This window comes from Pristis pectinata, chromosome 2 (assembly GCF_009764475.1).
Source record: "Pristis pectinata isolate sPriPec2 chromosome 2, sPriPec2.1.pri, whole genome shotgun sequence".
Lineage (NCBI taxonomy): Eukaryota > Metazoa > Chordata > Chondrichthyes > Rhinopristiformes > Pristidae > Pristis > Pristis pectinata.
The window spans coordinates 30,137,374-30,157,386 of NC_067406.1; the positions used below are offsets into that span (position 1 = coordinate 30,137,374).

The window sequence follows — 20,013 nt, forward strand, 5'->3', positions numbered from 1 at the left end:
CCACCTGAGCCTACTCATGGACCTCTCTGCAGATCATCTGTGACAGGAAACCTTGAATATTTGGAGCGATCTGGCCACGAGTTAAGTTCAGGTCGCATTGTGGTGTGTTCTTGAGGTGCAGGCCAACTCTGGTATGATTCCGGTCAAGTTATCTACAATAGTGGAAGTGGTGGTCGGTTAACTTGGATTAAATTGACTGGAAAATAAGTTTTAATTTGGAAGAGCAAGACTTAAATGTATAATTTGGTTGGAGGGATGCAAGGAAATTTTACAATATTGCTGTGCAATCTCTATTTTATGTTTTTATATGAAAGCAATTTATTAAGAGCCATGGTTTGTGTCAGTGGATTGCTTATTGAACCCTTGCCTTCAAGATGGATGGATACATTTAGTGACATGCAAAATTGAGGTAGTAAGGATTCAAATTCATGAATGAATGTGGCCCTCAGTTGTTAGCCCAATCATATCACAATGCTATTGTTCTCATTACGAATTTGATGATTGTATACCACTTAAATAATTGGCATTTTGTTTTTTTATATTTTCAGAGGACACAGTGATTGGAGTTTCAGTAACTGGAATCTTAAAGGTGTGGATTATTACTGCTGAAATCAGTCGAATGCAGGTATGATTTCAAGGATTTTGATGGAGTAGTCTTGTAAACTAACATAGTTATCAAGTTCCATTTGGATCAGAAGTTTCACCCTGAATCTATACCAGCATGGCTCGCAGCTATCATGAGGTACTGTAAAGTCAATGTACTTCGAGCCTTCATGGTTCCAACTGATTTCTGAATAGCACATCGTCCAGACTGTTAATTTTCTGTTTCCTAACCTTAAGCTCATTCATAATTAATCATTTTTGAGTTTTCAATTATATGTTTTATATGAGAGTCACTGATTGCTTTTATTCAGTGCATTGTATTTTTTGTATTTTGTATACAGCTTTTCCTTGATGGCTTACCCACAAGGTTGCTTGGACCTTGATCTGCCAATGCTTGTTGTATGCTGTTGTTTTGATATTTGCATGCAATTAAAATTAAAGTTTGATTTTGGTCTCCAGCCTCGTGAGCTAACTGAATGGTTCAAGGTCAGACCCTCTAACCTGGTAATCTTATCATGGTATATTTCTTATAAAAATAAAATTGATACCAGGGATTAGGAATTTCATGCTGCATAGAAGCTAGGGTTGTCTGCTTTGAGCAGAGGTTAAAGTGAGATTTGATAAAGAAGTGCAAAATGTGGAAATTTCGATGAGGTAAATGAAGAGAAACATTTTCCTGTGACAGATGAGTAACCATAGAGAGCACAAATATAAGATAATTGGCAAAAGAACCAGGAAGAAGTGGTCCCTTTTCCATTGATTTGGCATGAATTTACTTGAATGATGTCAGGGATACAAAGCTGTAGGTCTGATTGGAAAACCGAATAGGTAGCATTGTGTTCTTTACAATTGATTAAGATGATTTCTGACAGAAGTATTAAAAATTGCAGAGGAGTTTGAGAAAGTAAATTGTGAGAAATGATTTCCTATTGTGGTTTAATCTTTAGGAAGAGATGGGTGCGAGAAACCTGAGTGGTGAAGGTTAGATTGTTTAATTTTTTTTCCAAACTTGTATCATTCGCATGTGGTCTATGTTGCCATAAGTGGCAATTGAAGACAACTTCACCTAGCAGTGGCATAGATATGTATACACTATCGTTTGTATCTGCAGCAGTTTATTTCAAATGTAGTAGCCAAGATCTCACCTACAGTATTCTTTAATTGATTTTAAATTATGTTGGTTGAGAGAAATGTTAGCTTGAACTCTAGGGGTGCTTTCTGCATGGTATCTATTTGAGCAGCCAGTTGCAGATTGATATACTTTCTAATCTAAAAGTTGAGAATGCACCACTCCCTCAGACAACACTGAAATCTCAACACTAGTTACACGCTGAAGTCCTAAGCAGGCTTTGAACCCACAGTATTTCAAGCTAGGCAAAAGTGCTGTGAAGTGAATGAAGCTGACAAAATCAGAGGGCATAAGGATGTTGAGAAGAATTCAATAGGCATAAATGGTTGTTCAGGTTGATTTAAATCTGGTATTAAATTTCCTATATGCTCTCTTTCCTGTCCAATTGTTAACACTTTTTCTGTTTTTTTTTTGTTGTTGTTGTCTTAGCTTTGGTTATTGATCATTCTTGCCTTTCCTTGATATTATTTATAGTTAGTTTGCAATGAATTATTTCTAAATTAATTGTAGACAGTGATTAGTGCAAAAATGTTTTTTCTAATTTTAATTTATAGGATACTGAACCAGTCTTTGAAGAGGAATCCAAACCCATTTACTGTTTGAATTGTCAAAGCATTTCATTTTGCACATATACACAGCGATCACTACTGGTGGTTTGCTCCAAATATTGGAGGGTAAGGTGTTTTGTGGCATAGCTGTGATCTTTATGATTTGAAAATAAGAAGTTTTGAGATCAAATTTTAAATACAAATCTCATTAAGTCTACATCCAAGGTTACTTCTGAAATTTTGCATAGTACAAGATGCCATTCCCTTTGAATAGTTTTCATCTATTTTCTGCCTCTAATGCCCTTGTGTTTCCATTTTTTTTGCGGCTTCAAACCATACTATCCAAGCAAATTCTGACAGCTGTTCTCTTAAATAATCCTTATTCCTTTCATCCTGGTCAGCCACCTCAAATGCTATTCTCTGAAATTCAGCTGTGAAACTTCCCTTCAATTTCTACTTTTCCATGGTTTCAAGACCTCAATGGCTCTTATTTTTAATTATGCTTTCCGGTCTCCATTTTTGCTTTCCACCAACTTTTTATAATAGCCTTATGAAACTCTCTTTGATTGCCAGACTTTTGCAATCTGCTGCTATTTCACAAATACTCTGCTTTATTTGCTTTTGCACTGAAATTGATGATCTCGCATTTTTCCATATTAGCTTCCATTCGCCATATTCTTGCCAGATCAATTAGCTTGTCCATATCCCTCTGAAGCCACTTTACATCCTCTTCACTGTCAGAAGAATTAGTAGCAGGAGTTTAATTTTGTATCATCAGCAATCTAGGGAATATGACTTTGGTCCTCTCAGCCAAACCATTGATATAGAATGTGAATATCTGGGGCCCAAACTCCCTGTGGTACCCCTTTCTTCACAGGCTGCCAGCCTAAGAGTGAGCCTCTATTTATGTTTTGTCTGTTAACCTATTCTCAATTGATACTAATACCAGCCTCCTATGTGGGGCCTTATAGAAAGCTTCCTGAAAATCTGCACCAACCACATCCATTGTTTTCCCCCTTACCTATTCTACTGGGCACATCTCCAAGAAATCCACTAATAGTCAAACAGTTTCTTTTCATAAATCCCAGAACTATAGAAGATGATAACCAATACATTCACTAACTCCATAGCTATCTCCTTTGAAAACTCTGGGTTGCTGATCATCAGACAGTTGTGAATGATTGGCCTTCAGTCTCAAGAAAATCTCTAGTATATTTTATTTTAAAAACATACTAATTTCCTTAGTTCCTCATTCTGTTGTATTTCTGGGAACTCTTTTTTTCTATTTTCCATGAAGATTATGTTTTAATTTCTCTGCCATTTCATTATTTGCCATTCTAACTTCTGTCTCTGTGTGTAAGGATTCACTTTTGTCCTCACTAGTCTTCCTTTTTACATACCAATAAGTGCTGTTGAGACCTATTTTATATTTTTCCCAGTTTACTCTCCTATTCTGCCTTCCCTGTCTTTATCAATTTCTTGTTTAAAATATGACACCTAATTTACACTCAAGTATGCTTGATCAAAAATGTGGTAAGATATCCACTTCGGTGATTTTAGTTAAGAGAGAAATACTGGATAACTCCTTTTTGAAATGGTGCCATCATGTCATTTGTGTCAACCAGAGTAACCAGAAAGAGTTTCAGATTAATGTTTTATCTTGAGAACAGCACTCCTTCACTATTTCATTTGGATGCCAACATAGAGCAGGACTTGAATCTATAACCTTATCCCTTGAGGGGCAAGGTTGCCAACAACTGACCTATACCTGACACAAGATAATTTATTTGGTACTTTTAATAAGATTCTGGTTAAAATTAGTTGACACAAATTTAGTTTAAATCTTCATCCATTCACTAGAATTGGCTCTTAAAGGGTGATAACATATCTCAACTATGTCATTAAATTTCTTCACTATACCTTCCAGGTATTTGATGCTGGAGACTTTTCCTTGTTATGCTCAGTATCCAGTGAGAGTGACCAGTCGTGGACTGGGGGTGAATTTGTAGATGCTGATAAGGTTGTTATTTGGACTGAAAATGGGAGTAGCTTTATCTACCAACTACCTTCAAGGTATTTGTCATAAATTTTAAACTTTTTTAAACAGTAACAGTATTAAGCAACAGGTGATCTTTGTTGCTATTTCATTTCCTATTCAATATTAGGATAGAAATTCATTCTCTGCTGCTCCACAAAGCACATAATATCTTAGCAACTGTGCATTATGCTCTGTTTCCAGAGTTTTCTTCTAGTTACCTATGTGTGCAGCCGTTAATCTGTTGCTTGTTCAGCACAAATGACCAAAGATGAATTTGTACCTATTAAATTTTGACATGCATCTCTCTGCTTGTGCCTATAATTGTCAGTTAGAGTCATACAGTCTCCCTGAGTCTTCCTCTGGGTGCTCCGGTTTCCTCCCACATTCCAAAGACGTACGGGTTAGGAAGTTGTGGGCATGCTATGTTGGCACCAGAAGTGTTGCAGCACTTGTGGGCTGTCCCCTGAACACTCTATGCAAAAGAAGCATTTCACTCTGTGTTTTGATGTACATGTGACTAATAAAGATATCTTTATCTTATCTTATCTTATCTTAGAGTCATACGGCATGGAAACAGGCCCTTTGGCCCAACCAGTCCATGCCGACTGTGTTGCTCGGCGAGCTAGACCCATCTGCCCACATTTGACCCATTGGTCAGCGAGTATTATACTGATGTGTGGAAAATATTAGTATTCTAATTTATGACATAGTGGAAAATACATTCACTCAGGTTAAAGAGGGAAGGAAATAAATTAACATGATTCAAGTTAGCTCCTGTGCATCACCTGTTATATTGACAGAAGATATCAATGTTAAACTTAGAAACGTTTTCGTGAATTAGTGAAACTGTGCTTCAACGTGTTAATTTGAGTTCCTATGAGTGATTTTGAATGACAAATGAAATTTAAATTTTGAAAGCTTTGATACCATGTTATGATAGCATAATGGTATCTCACATGGCACCTAGAATGTGTTCCCAGGGATAAGAGCGCCACAAGCATTATGCATTGATGCATTACTGACGTTGTTGCCATGCTGGGAAACTGGCAGGAATCCCTTCCCTCCTCCATTTTTTCCAGGAATGCATTGCAAACCCTTGCCTTCTGCAGTCCTGTTCTGGGACTTTGGCAAGGATCCCTGCCCTTCCTGCTGCTGCACGCTGCTGAGTTGAGAATGTGGCAATGAATTCCTGCAATGAATCGCTCAAGGCTCAGCGTGGAGAACTCAGCTGCAAGGGCTGATTTTTGAGAAGGTTGGGGCGAGTCATGTGACCTCTGGTACTTGGATGTAGGACTGCTCCTTTCCCCTTTCTTTGTTTGGCTTCATGTCTCTTCCTTGCCCAGAGATATGGTTAGAAGCTTCAGGTTCAACAGGGATGTGTGATAAGAGTGATGCATGTGGCTCATGTCCCTGCAATGGCTCGCATTCAATGTGCCAACCAGGATGCAGGCCTGAGCCCTACATCTCAATACCAAGCCACCGCATTATTTGCTTCAGCTTGTTCAACGTCAGCACTGACAAGTGACTTCCCTTCACTGAACTGTGGGCCATTCATTGCTTCAAGATCACCAGCAGAGGACAGGAATTCGTGCCAAGTATTTGGCAAAGTAACATTCAAACTGTGAGGATGTCTCTGTTAAAAGTACTAGGGTATATACCTCTGAGTGTTCGGATTGGAGGACAAAGAGTGCTATAACATACCAGCTGTAGGTGGCATAGCGTTAATTAGGGTGGTATTGCATATAATGTTAATAGAATTCCTTTGTCTGTGTGTGCCTAAGACAAAGGTGGAGTCAGAAGTACAAGTTCAGGACTCTATGACAAAATGACAGACTTAATGTTTGTGGAGGTCCCTTAGTCTAAACTAATGCTGACCATACAGTGCTGATGCTTTCATGCACTGCCTGTTTCCAACTGATATAAAGGGAATCAATAACATTTCATATGTTACAGCAAAACTTGTGCTTGATTGCCACAATTTTGTGAAGTACATACTTATTCTTGCATTATGTTGCAAGAACAATGGATTGCAATTCTGTCAAATTTGAGCAGTCCTTTTGTGATTATTTTGAACTACCATAATGGTTCCATGGTCAACCAAAGCCTCTTAACAATCCTGGTCATATCAAAACCACTGTTTCTCTCTTTCGCTAATGAAACATGACTTCTATCATCAATCCACCTATCATGTTGCAGCTGCACCACATTTCCCCAATTCAGATCTGATCAATACCAAGTGTCTAGTTCATGCATAGGATCTGACTGCATGTTCTTGGCATTAAGGACGGTGATAGATAAAGAATAAATAGATTATTAAAAGTCAATTAATGACAGTTTTCACAGAAGAACATAGAAAAATCTGAGAATTTTATGATAAAAATGGAGTTTGCCTTACTGTGGCATTGTTAATCAGTAATTTTCACACATTCCCTGATTCACTAAGAGTAGCCACACAGGGGTTATATCAAATGAATGGGATTTAATGATGTATAATTTTAAATTTGGAATGTCATTTCTTGGCTATTGTACAAATTACAATAGTATACAAATACTACAATATTATAATTGTAATTTATTATACCATTACAATAGATATATCATCACTGTGTTTGCATTCGGATCTAATATGCCCCTGCATTTGATATTAGTGCAATAACCTTTGAAAATATTACCATCATGTGGGTTCTCACGTTAAAGCAGTTTTGTACTTATTGCTGAAAATATACTAGAATGTAGATTCAGCTATTATCCTTTTAATATTAGAAATTTCCATAAATTATGTTGTGTTTTTACCTACCTTGTAGTAAAGTGTATTGGATTGAGAAATTGTACAATGCATTGTGGTCATGCATAAGAAATAAAAATACTTTGCTTTTCTTCCTCAATAGCTGTTTACCAGCCAGTGAATCATTCCGCAGCAATGTTGGCAAAGCAATTGAAAATTCCATTCCACCTCTACTGTATAATGTTTCTGACAGGAAGGATAAATCTGTAAGTAATACTTTTTATTCAACAAATAGATTTAAGTAAGTAAATTATTTATTTTGTGCAATATTTCAGTTTCCTTGATTTTTCAGTGCATTTATAAAGGTCATACGTGCTGTAGAGGGAATGTTTCCAGTTTTGACCTGAACTTGATTGACAATTAAGGTTCCTGTTCTCTTCTTTTGACATCTTATCAATGTTAAGTTATTGCATTGTGGATTTAATAAGGATCTTCCAGGTTTAAGTGAGAGGAGGCTTTCATATTATCAGCCTTGGCTAGATTTGAGTCCAGTTTCCAAATGTAGGCTGCCTTCCAAACATGATCTGTACCATTGCTGGATTATTTTAAATGAATTGTACTTTATGCAGGTATATTCTGGAATGTGCCCAATTTAAATAGTTGGACAGTTCTTTGTAATGACCTGTTACTCCTGCTTTGCAAAGCCCTTACTTTCAGTAATAGCTTGAAAGAAGTTAATTTTCTATTATTTAACCTTATGAACTGGCCCTTGTTGATTTGAATCTGTCAAATTTGCTTATTTAGAATGGTTAGATTTTGGAAGTTTTGTTTTCATGTAATGAGATGTTTTGTATAAAAGTTGCCTGTTTTATTTTTACTTCAGTTGTATCTCCTGCCTATTGGTCATGAAGTTGGCACCATGCCTTCGCTTAGTGACAATATACCAATGGAAAAAACTTTGAATTAGGGATGAGGGGAATCAGGGAGGAAACATAACAAATTCTTTGGCATAGTCTTGCTTATGTTTTGGTTGTCAGTTTTATGTTTTTAACACTAGGTATTTTATAATCCATTGTAAAGATACAACAGAAGGCCATTTGGCCCATCTTATTTGTGTTGGCTCTTTGTTGAGAAATTTCTGTCAGTCCCATTCACCTGTTCTTTCCTCCAAAGCTCTGCAAATTATTTTGTTTCAATTGGTGATCCAGTTCTCTTTTGGAAACCTTGATTGACAATTTCCACCCATCTTGCACACATTGAGTTCCAAGTCATAAGCAACTTCTATCTAAAACAAAAAAAATCACATACCTGCTACCTTTTGCACATCATTTTACATCCTTGTGCTCTGGTCATTGACCATGTGGCTCATTGAAAGTGGCTACGCAGGTAGACAGGGTGGTTAAGAAGGCTTATGGAATGCTTGCATTTATTAATTGAGGTATCAATAGGAGTCAAGAAGTTATGATGCATTTTGAAAGAACTCTGGTTAAGCCACATTTAGAGTATTGCATGCAATTCTGGTCACCTCACTATGGGAAGGATGTCAAGGCTTTGGAGAGGGTGCAGAGGAGGTTTACTAGGTTGCTGCCTGGAGTAGAGGGCATGTGCTATCAGGGGAGGCTGGACAAACTTGGGCACTTTTCTCTGGAGCGGCGGAGGCTGGGGGGTGATCTGTTGGAGCTGTATAAAATTATGAGGGGCATAGATAAGGTGGACAAGCAATATCTTTTTCCCATTATTGAGCGATCCAGTACCAGAGGGCATGCATTTAACGTGAGTGGGGGTAAGTTCAGAACAGACATGAGGGGTCTGTTTTTTTTTTACTGAGAGAGTGGTGAATGCCTGAATGTATTGCCTGATAGGGTGGTGGAAGCAAACTCATTGGGGGCTTTCAAGAAGGGCTTGGAAGGGCACATGAATGAGAGGGAAATGGAGGGATATGGGCATTCTGTAGACAGGAGGGAATAGCTTTGTCGGCACAACATTGTGGGCCGAAGGGCCTGTTCTGTGCTGTACTGTTCTGTGTTCCTCTTTAAATACTCTAAATTCTATGTGCCGATGGGAACAACTTTTGTCTCTTTACCTTACCTAAACCCATCAGGATCTTGAACACTTCAAACTAAGTCTCTTCTCAATCTGCTTTCCTTCTTTTATAACATCCTTGCCTCTTCCATTCTAGCCTTGTGTCTCAAATTTGCCATTTGTGAAAACATCCTTGTAAATCTTTTTAACACCCTCTGGGATTTTTATATCATTCCTAAAGTGGAAATAGACACTCATCTCCTGTTCTACCTGAACCAGTGTTTCATAAAAGTTCAAAATGATATCCTTTATTTTATACCCTTTTTTGTGAAACCCAGTATCCCATATGCCTTTCTTATCTTCTATTAGTGTATCTTGCCACTTGTAAGGGTTTGTACCCTAATAATCTGATCTCTGTTTCTGTGTACCCTTTAAAACTGCATCATTTAATCTGTGTTGTCTCTTCTCATTCTTTCTGCCAAACTATATTACTTGTACTTCTCCACATGAAGTCTCATTCTCCTGACTTCTTTGTGTCCACTTGTGCATTATTGCAATCTTCCTCATTTACCACACTTTCTAGTTTTGAGTCATCTATGCATATGGGAATTTTACCCTCCACATCCACGTCTATATTATCAATATATTGTCAAAAAAAAAGGTAGAGGTTCTTAGACTTTCTTTTTGACTGAGTGGGTCACATTTGCCATTTTTCAGTCTTCTGGCACCTTGCCAACGTGTTGGGAAGTTTGGAAGATTATGGTAAGCCTTTTTGCAATCTTCATCCTCACTTCCCTCAGCAACTAAGAATGTGTCCCATCTGGACCAGTGATTTTCCAGTATATTCCTCTTATCAGTTCTCAGCCAATCCATTATCTCTTCTGCCTCTCCTTCTGAGATATTGATGACATCCTCTTCTCATTTAGTATTCCAGTCTTGTCCTAATTCAAGTTACTTTCTGGGCTTTCATCACCCTCAACCCTACCTCTCACTACTTGTTTACTACTTGTTTATCCATAGGAAGCTTTTGGATTCATTGTTATGTAATTACCCATCTATGGCTGTCTTGCTTCCTTTTTAATATCTCCTCTTAGCTTGCTATATTTAGCCTGGTTCTGACTGGAGTATCACACATCTTTTTTTCTTTCATCAAATGTTCTATCTCCTTTATTGTTGAGGGACTTATTGCTCTTTTACCTTCTCATTTGTTCTTCTACCTTTCCCACATATGGAATATGTTTAGTCTGTATATATGGAATATCTCTTCATTAAAGATCATCCATTGCTGTCTTAGAAGTCTGCCTGTCAGTTTTTGGTTCCACTTTATACTAGCCTGAAATCCACCCCATTGAAATTAAGAAGATCAACTGTAAATTAGTCTTGTGTAATGATAACCCCCTGTTTTCCAAGTGTTCTCATCTCCAAGATCACTTCCAAGTTTCCCATTATGGTCTACTTATCTCATGCCCAAGAATCAGTTCCAGAAATGTCTCCTTCTTCATACTTCCACAAAATGAAGTTGTCAGGAGCAGGAGCTCCTTCCCTTTGCTCTTTACTCTAACGTTATCCCAATTAATATCAGTAATTGAGGGTCCCTGATATTGTACTCTTGTAACTCTCTGTAAATGCTCAGCATATTTGCGCCTCTACCTTACTGTCACTATTTGATGGCTCAGAGAAAATCCCCAGTCACATGACAGAGCGATTTTTTTTTTTGCTATACTTATTAACCAATTAATACTGCCTTTTACTCAGGAATTCTCTCTCTGACACATACGTTTTCTTTAATCAGTGTTACCCCCCCCCCCCCCCCACTTCTCTTCCTCTCATTTCAAAGCTGGGTACTTTGAAACAAGAATGTTAAGTGCTCAGTCTTGTCCTTTTGTCTTTTTGAACCATTTCAGTGATCACCACTATGTCATATTCTCAGTTGTCTGTTTGTGCCCGTACCCCACCAATTTTACTCACCAAAGTTTGTGCATTTACACATATGTATTCTAAAATGTTACTTTTCTTTGTTGCAGTCTATCCTAGCTTCCACTCATCTAACACTGTACACTCAGTCAGACTCCTGAACCAGATACTCTTCTCCAAGCTTGGAATTGGGAAGAGGTTACCAAGCAGGCTGAGGAATAGATTCAAGAATGTGTTCATACCCTCTTTGATGAAATGCAATGTCCCCACTAACTTTTGGAAAGTGCTAGCTCATGACTGTTCAAAGGAGCATTCTGTCATTGAGAACCTTGAGTCCATGCTTGAGGAGCATGCAGAAGCTCTGTATTAGCAAAGGAAGGAGTGCACCATGCAACAAACTGCCTACCCACCCTGTCAGGCTCCACCTGCACCCACTGCCGTTCCCACATTGGCCTCCTCAACCACTTCAGCACCCATAAAACTGGACTGGAAGCAAGTCATCTTTGATCCTGAGGGACTCCCTCAGAAGGCTATTTCTTTGTGCTCGTTATTCATCTTTTCCTCTGTTGCATGCTGGTACTAATCCTCATGTTAATTAAGTTAACCATCCTCAACCATATTAGCAAACATTCCCATGAATACATAGATTGCGCTCCTGTCAAAGTACAACCAGTGCATCAGGAATAGGAGCTCTGGTCCCAGTGCCCTAAGTTTTTGAAGCACTTCCTCCTGCACAATGTCTCTAGAATGCACTAATGTGTTTTAGGTACCCTCATTGTTGAATTGATCCTGGAGTTATCCAGTCATCGCAACTTTGTCCTCAACTTCCCAGGGTAGAAATGTCAAATGCTAGAGGGCAAAGCTTTAAGGTGAGAAGGGGAAAGTTTAAAGGGGATATGTGGGGCAGGTTTTTTTTTTAACACAAAGAGTGTAGGTGCCTGAAATGTGCTCCGGGGTGGTAGTGGAAGTAGATAGGATAATGGCGTTCGAGAGGCTTTTAGATAGGCACGTGAAAATACAGGGAATGGAGGAATATGGATCATGTGCTGGCAGAATGGATTAGTTTAATATGGCATCCTGCCGGAGGGCCTGTTCCTGCGCTGTACTGTTCTATGTTCTAACTTCTTCCTTTGGTTCTGAAGGTCTGCCTGTGGGACCTCAAATCCTGCCATCTTTTGTCGCTGGTACTGGCAAGAGCCATGACTTCATATCCAAACACCAAAGAAACAAAGTCTCATGCTGTACACAAACTAACATTACAAAAATGCCTCTGTTCTTCTAACTTTCACTATAACTAATGCATTTACAATGTATTGCGCTGCATGCCATACACTGAATATGGCCATGTTCAATGTTCCATCCTCTCTGGTCCTTTGTCCTGTGACGGATACTGCCTTTTACTCCTTGGGGACATCCTGGCTTACTAACACTATTACATCTTCTTTAACCAGTAATGCTCCCTACCTCCTTTTCTCTCCTTTCTAATCTGTGTGGTTTGAAACCAGAAATATAAAGTCCCCAGTCTTGCTCTGTTTTTTGTCTTTTTGAATCTTGTTTCATTTATTGCTGCAACATAGTAGCTACTTGTGCTTGCAGTTCGCCAAAGTGTGTGTGTGTGTGTTTGCATTGATGTATTCTAAAACATTTCTTGTCTTTCTGGCAGTAGATCTTAGTGTGGAGTGCACCTCTCAAAGATGTTGTCACTTCCATCAGTCTCTTATGCTGAGCTTTGTGTTCAGCATTGCAGTTCACTTCTGTAAACAGATCTTGTAATCAATTTGCTAAAAAATATTGTTAAACAGTAGTATGATTTGAGTGGAACAAAAATGTTTTTCCCAGCAAATTGTGACCATTAATGTGATGATGAATGCCAATAACAGTTGCAGCAATCGATGTGAAAGACATTTCCAACACATTTAGTGGAGCTGCTGCCTCACAGCGCCAGCAATCTGGGTTCGATCTTGACCTCCAGTGTTGTCTGTGCAGAGTTTGCACATTTTCCATCCGACCAAGTGAGCGCCGGAAGAGCGGCGACACTTGCAGGCTGCCCCCAGCACGTTCTCAGTAATGCAAAAAGATGCATTTCACTGTGTGTTTCTATGTACATGTGACTAATAAATAAATATCTTATCCTAACTTTTGTCTGGGAGCTCCAATTTCCTCTGACACCCTAAAGATCTGCACGTTGATCGGTTAATTGGCCACTAATTTCCCTCTAGTGGGTAAGAGTGGTAAAATTTGGGGGAAGTTGCCGAGAATATGGGGAGAATAAAATTAGATTGTTGTATGGTTAGTGTAAATGGGTGCTTGATGGTCGGCATAGACTAGGTGGGCCAAAGGTCCTGTTTCTGTGCTGTATGACTCTCAGATTAGTTTTTGTGCTGAAGACTTGGCAAGTGGTGCTCCTTCTGACTCTTAAGACACATGTGCTGCTAAGGCTGTTTCCTGCTGTAAGGTAATTGATTTCAGGAAGTGAAACATCACACTGGTGATGATAGAGGTTTTTTAGGTTGTAAAGCATAGTGGAGGTGGCATTGTCATTTGCTGTACCTGATGCTGTTCAGAGATATGCAAGCTTCATTGTATTTATTCTTAACGTTGTTGTCGTGAAAATATCGATCAAAATATGTATGTATTTTTAAGGAAGCATTTAAGTCTGCAATAACAACTTTTAAAAGAGTTGGACAAGTACATGGATAGGAAAGCTTTAGAAGGTTATGGGTCAAATACTGGCAAATGGGACTAGCTAGGATGGGCATCTTGGTCGGCATGGATCAGTTGGGCTGAAGGGCCTGTTTCCGTGCTGTATGACTCTATGACTCTAACTGTACTTGATGGGGCTTTGGGAAGAATAGACGTTGAAGTAGAAGAATGTCAATAATTTTGTTTAAAATTGTGTTCAAAATATTGAATTAGTTTGGAGATAGAGTAGCAGGACCCTAATCAGAACAAGGAAAGAAAGCATTTTTTTGCAATTCAAAGAAAAAAGGATAAAAAGGGTACGAAAAAGTCCTCAAAGTGGCAGCAAGGGAAAAAAAACTGATGCTAGAAATCTACATAAAACAAAATGCTCAAAGCTCTCAGCCAGTCAGATAGCATCTGTGTGAAAAGAAATGGCGATAACGATTCCTTGGTCATGGCTCATGTCAGTACCAGCGACAAAAGGATGGCAGAATTTGAGGTCTCACAGTCAGACTTTCAGAACCAAGGGTAGAAGTTGGAACATAGAACAGTACAGCACAGGAACAGGCCCTCCAGCCCACAATATCTGTGCCCAGCATGATGCCATATTAAACTAATCCATTCTGCCTACACGTGATCCATATTGTTTGAGTTTAATAACAATGGTGTTCTATCTTAACACTACATATTGTCTTCACCAGAAAGGTGACCTCAGTGTGTTTGGAGCTTTAATGTAGACCAGGATAGCTGTCCAATAGCATGAATATGAAGCTTATGGTGAGGGGGCTGAAGGGGTGAAAAATCCATTGTGCATTATGTAGAAAAGTCATACATAGCTCTTTATTGACTGAGTTTATGAATGTACCATTCTTAGAATTCAACAACTCTTAAAGTAGTAATTTGTCCTAATGGTTGCTCTTGTTGGAGCAAACAAAATTAGATCCACAGTTGTTTTACAGGAAAATACAACCAATTTATACTGAGCAAGATTCCACAAGTAGCTTTGACATGAATTAGCAATTAAAGTAACATTTTAGTTTAGTGTATGCATTTTAAAAATGAATTATGTTTGAATAAGAAGCATTTTTATTCAAATCTAATTCAGATATTTTTGTATTTTTCTTTTTACATTATGATTATTATAAATTATATTTTTTGTTCTATATACACTAAAGTGGATTGTAACAAATTGAAATACACTGAATCATATTTTCTTGGGCTACTACATTTCATGAGGATCAAGGGTGAAGCAATTTGAAAATGTCTGCTGAGGTGTGAAATGACAACACAGCATTGCTATTGGTAGACCCTGATATATTGTCCATTTTAATATGTTCAGTGAAATTTGCACGGGCTTGTCAAGGTTTGGAGGATAGACGTAAATGTTAAATAAACAGCTGGGGGGAACTAGTATTTCGTTTAGTATTTCATTGGCTATCTATTTTAATAGCAGCAATATTTCAACGTTATTTGCAGAAATTGAAGCAGAGTTTGTTTTCTTTGTTGGAGAGTGCCATTATTGCAGTCTTAATAGTTAACCAGCAGAGGATGCTGTGGTATCACCAGGACTGTATATTGTATTTCAAAATCATGGCATTTGCAGCTTTTAATAATTGATTTCAAAAAATGCTCTCCATAACTGTTAGCTTGGTTGACTGGGGCGGGGGAATGAAAAACATTACAAATAGCAAGATATCATTCATACCCACAAACAGTACTAATTTAGAATAATAAAGAACAAAAATTCTTGCAGCATCTTTTGGTTAACTGGCTTGAAAATTTCACCATTCCAGATATTCCCATTTCACTTTGGAACTTGTTCTCAATACCACTTCAATTCATTCGTTTAAAATCTCATAACAAAATAGTACTGTGTTTTTTTTTCTAGATCATTTGGCAGACAGAGCAGCCTATTGTATCTGTGTATTCAGCTTTCTTCTTCAGGTTTTGATGTATGTAAATTTGATGTTGATTGTAAATGAGATAAAATAAAATCCAAATTTAATCATAGATTTTATAGACTCTCGTCCTTTTTGATACGTGTTTAAAGAGTTGAATAAAATTCTTTCCCCAAATGCAAATTGCAAATCATAGTCAAGGATCAGTGACATTGTGGAAGTCTATTGCTGCTTTGCTCTCAATGTATGCAATGTCAAGCATCTGAGCTATTATCTGACAACATACTTAAGTCTACAAGTTCAATAAAACACAATTGGATGCTGCAGTAGGATAACTTTAACTTTTTGGACAGACAAATTAAAGTGGGCCTTGATCATCCATAATATTTTTGTGATTCATGACAAATGTATTAGGCGGATAATTTCCTGGTGGTATGAAATGATGTTGAAAGATGAGAATTTAACATGAAAATGATTCCTGGGTTCATTCGATAATTCAAGTGCAAAATCTATTGAGTGTGGTGCAGAGCCATGAGCAATGAATAACATGGTCTGTGCTATATTTTATGAGTTAACTAATATTAATAATGGGTCTCAGAAATTCTGGATTAGGGTTGTGGGAAATTAACCATATTTCCCACAATTGATCATGATCCATTCACTTCATTTGCAAGGAACAGGCTGCACGTGGCTGTGTTCCATCGTATGAGTTAAAAATTTGCAAGCACTTGCTCCTCAGGCTTGTATATGAAGAATGGACTCTTGACTCTGATCCTGAAGGGCAGGGATTTTTGTGCAGTAACTGTTCTTTAATTGAAATGTGAAAGTTGCAGTATCATATGGAGTTAATAATTCAAAGCTCTTCTGATTGCAATGCCAAAAACAAGTCCTACAAAATTTATTAACTTGATGCAATAATATGTTGTCATCAAGTATGATGTTTGGAATTGAAACGGGGCTCTAGATTCAAATGGTTGTTACTGTGATACGAAGTTCTCAGTTATGCTATCTACTGTTTGATACAAGTCTGATCTGGATCTGTAGGTAATCTGCCAACAGACAATGAAAGTGATATGGAGCCAAGTTAAACTAACAGGGCATGTTACCAAATGCATTGTGACTTTTGATGAAACTTGGGACACCAACTCCTGTTCATGTAATCAACAGAAGTCGTCGTAATTTCATAAGACCAATGCAGTCTGATTGGCTGGTTGCAAGTTAGGTAAAATTTGCAGTTCATGGAATTACTTGAATTCCTCATATGTCAATTTATGACGTTCAGAATTCTGATTTCAAAGGCCATGGTTTAAAACCCCACACGGAGATTTAAATACATAAGATAGCTAATAAACCACTGCTTTTCTGAGAGAGTAGATTTCCAGATTGTCTGAGCTGACATCTTCAAGATAAAATTTAAGATCCTGTTTGCATGTTTTAGTGAAGGTCAGAAATTCTATAGCAATATTTGCAGTAGAGCACCATTTTTTTAATCTGAAAAATTATAAGAAGTAATTGCTCAGATTTTGCTGTCTACCACCTGAACACTTTGCAAGGTTTTCTCATTGACTTGCACTTAACTGTTTTGGGTTCAAAAGGCTGAACTTGCTGACTGACGGCGTCTGGATCTGATCAACGAAACTCTGCAGGTTGCCCAGGCCTTGAAGGATGTAATTGTCTAACAAGCCGGCAGAACAAGCCCTTCTGAAAACTGCTGGAAAAAAAAGATGCATTCAGATGCATTCAAAAACTAATAAACTCATATAACCATTCAAAATTTAAATGAGAAAATGAAAGTTACTGTAAAAATTAAAACATTTTTAAATAATTTTACTTTGTTTTGAATCTATTACTAAAATACATACAAACCTTTATTTATGCCAGCCTTTCATATGACTGAAAGGTTTGCATTAAAGTGATGGGCTTGTGGGTCCCTCAGCAGATACAACCTGATACAGGGTACTTTAAAATCTATTTGTAGCGAAACAACCTATGATCCAACAGCCAGAAGTCTGGAACTTGCTTTTCCTCTTGGCGCTTTTAGTAAGAACCTTCTTTTTGGATCATCTTGTTCTTTATTTTCTAATTAATGGAAACGGTCTTCCACTATTTGCCTACAGATGCCGAAGGCCAATGCTCCATCCGGGAAGATTGGAAATAGTGTAATTTGAGGGTGTAAAAGAAAGCTTTTCTTTTTTTCATTTTATTGGTACAGTGAGCAATTGTTTGGATAAACTTGATTCCTCATAAAACCTTGACTACTCCAATTTGAAACCTTTTATTTTCCAAAGCCTATGTTCTTTAGCCTTCCTTCTAAACTTCATTTCCCAAAAGCTTGCGTCCATTTTTATTTCGTTCCATGTTGTCAGTGAGCAACACTTTCTAGAACTAGGTGACGACAGTAAAAAAAAAAGTATGCGATTAAAGAAAAATTTGGAAAAATCTCTGTTAATCAGGTGCCATCTATGGAGGAATAAACAGAATTAAAGTTTCAGGCTGCTGGAGGAACTCAGCAGGTCAGGCAGCATCTATGGTATTGGTTTATTATTGTCACTTGTATTGAGGTACAGTGAAAAACTTGTCTTGCATGCAGATCGTACAGGTCAATTCATTACACAGTGCAGTTACACTGAGTTAGTACAGAGTGCATTGATGTAGTACAGGTAAAAACAATAACAGTACAGAGTAAAGTGTCACAGCTACAGAGAAAGTGCAGTGCAATAAGGTGCAAGGTCACAACAAGGTAGATCATGAAGTCATAGTCCATCTCATTGTATAAAGGAACCATTCAATAGTCTTATCACAGTGGGGTAGAAGCTGTCCTTAAGTCTGGTGGTACGAGCCCTCAGCCTCCTGTATCTTCTACCCAATGGAAGAGGAGAGAAGAGAGAATGTCCTGGGTGGGTGGGGTCTTTGATTATGCTGGCTGCTTCACCAAGATGAGAGGTAAAGACAGAGTCCAAGGAGGGGAGGCTAATCTCCGTGATGCGCTGGGCTGTGTCCACAACTCTCTGCAGTTTCTTGCGGTCCTGGGCAAAGCAGTTGCCGTACCAAGCTGTGATTACATCCAGATAGGATGCTTTCTGTGGTGCATCGGTAAAAGTTGGTGAGAGTCAAAGGGGACAAACCGAATTTCTTTAGCCTCCTGAGGAAGTAAAGTGAGCTTTCTTGGCTGTGGCATCTACGTGATTTGACCAGGACAGGCTGTTGGTGATGTTCACTCCCAGGAACTTGAAGCTGTCAACTCTCTCGACCTCAGCACCATTGATGTAGACAGGTGCATGTACACTGCCCCCTTCCCTGAAGTCAATGATCAGATCTTTTGTTTTGTTGACATTGAGGGAAAGGTTGTTGCCATGACACCATTCCACTAAGCTCTCTATCTCCTTCCTGTACTCAGACTTATCGCTGTTTGTGATACAGCCTACAACGGTGGTATCATCTGCAAACTTGTAGATGGAGTTAGAGCAGAATCTGGCCACACAGTCATGGGTGTATAGGGAGTAGAGTAGAGGGCTGAGGATGCAGCCTTGTGGCGCACCAGTGTTGAGAATAATCGTGCCAGAGGTGTTGCTGCCTATCCACACTGATTGCGGTCTGTTTGTTAGAAAGTCAAGGATCCAGTTACAGAGGGAGGTGTTGAGTCCTAGGAGTGAAATAAACAGTTTTGGGTAGAGACCCTTCATCAGGACTGGAAAGGAAGAGGGCAGAAGCTAGAATAAGAAGGTCAGGGGAGCGGGAGGAGCACAGGCTGGCAGGTGATAGGTGAGTCCAGGTGAGGGGGGGAGGGAGAGGTGATAGGTGGAAGAGGCAAAGGGCTAAAGAAGGAGGAATCCGGTTGGAGAGGACAGTAGACCATGGAATAAAGGGAAGGAGGTGGGGAATAGATGGGCAGGTCATGGGGTCAGGGGAGGAGAAAGGTGAGAGGGCCAGGGGAATGAGGGAAAACAAAGGGGGGGGGGTAAGGTTGGTGGGGGGTGGAAAGAGGGGTGGGGTTACTGATAGTTAGAGAAATCAATGTTAAGGCCGTCTGGTTGGAGACAACCAAGGCGAAATATGAGGTGTTGTTCCTCCAGCGTGGCGGTAGAGGAGACAATGGATGGACATGTCAGTATGGGAGTGGGATGTGGAATTGAAGTGGATGGCCATTGGGAGATCCTTGCTTTTGCAGCGACTGGAGTGGAAGTGTTCGACGAAGCAGTCACCCAATCTGCATCAGGTCTCACTGATATAGAGGAGGCCGCACTGGATGCAATAAATAGCACCCTTGGATTCCCAGGTAAAGCGTTGCCTCACCTGGAAGGACTGTCTAGGGCCCTGAATGGCGGTGAAGGAGGAGGTGTAGGTACTGCTGAGTTCCTCCAGCAGTTTGTGCGTGTTGCTCCAGATTCCAGCATCTGCAGAATCTCTTGTGTCTAATTTCTTTGAGAAATTAATGAGACTGATGGTAAAAGGAA

The 20,013-nt window shown here is 38.9% G+C and overlaps 1 protein-coding gene across 4 annotated transcripts in view; it reads left to right on the top strand.

Annotated features, from left to right (window-relative positions):
• LOC127567567 (WD repeat-containing protein 7) overlaps positions 1 to 20,013 on the top strand; it is a 499,658-nt gene that overhangs the window by 42,936 nt on the left and 436,709 nt on the right. For all 4 annotated transcript variants that reach the window (XM_052010610.1, XM_052010607.1, XM_052010608.1 and 1 more), the window contains exons 7-10: positions 549 to 625; positions 2,287 to 2,406; positions 4,208 to 4,353; positions 7,207 to 7,309. In XM_052010610.1, coding sequence (XP_051866570.1) covers positions 549 to 625; positions 2,287 to 2,406; positions 4,208 to 4,353; positions 7,207 to 7,309 — 446 coding nt within the window. The remainder of the gene's footprint in view (positions 1 to 548; positions 626 to 2,286; positions 2,407 to 4,207; positions 4,354 to 7,206; positions 7,310 to 20,013) is intronic.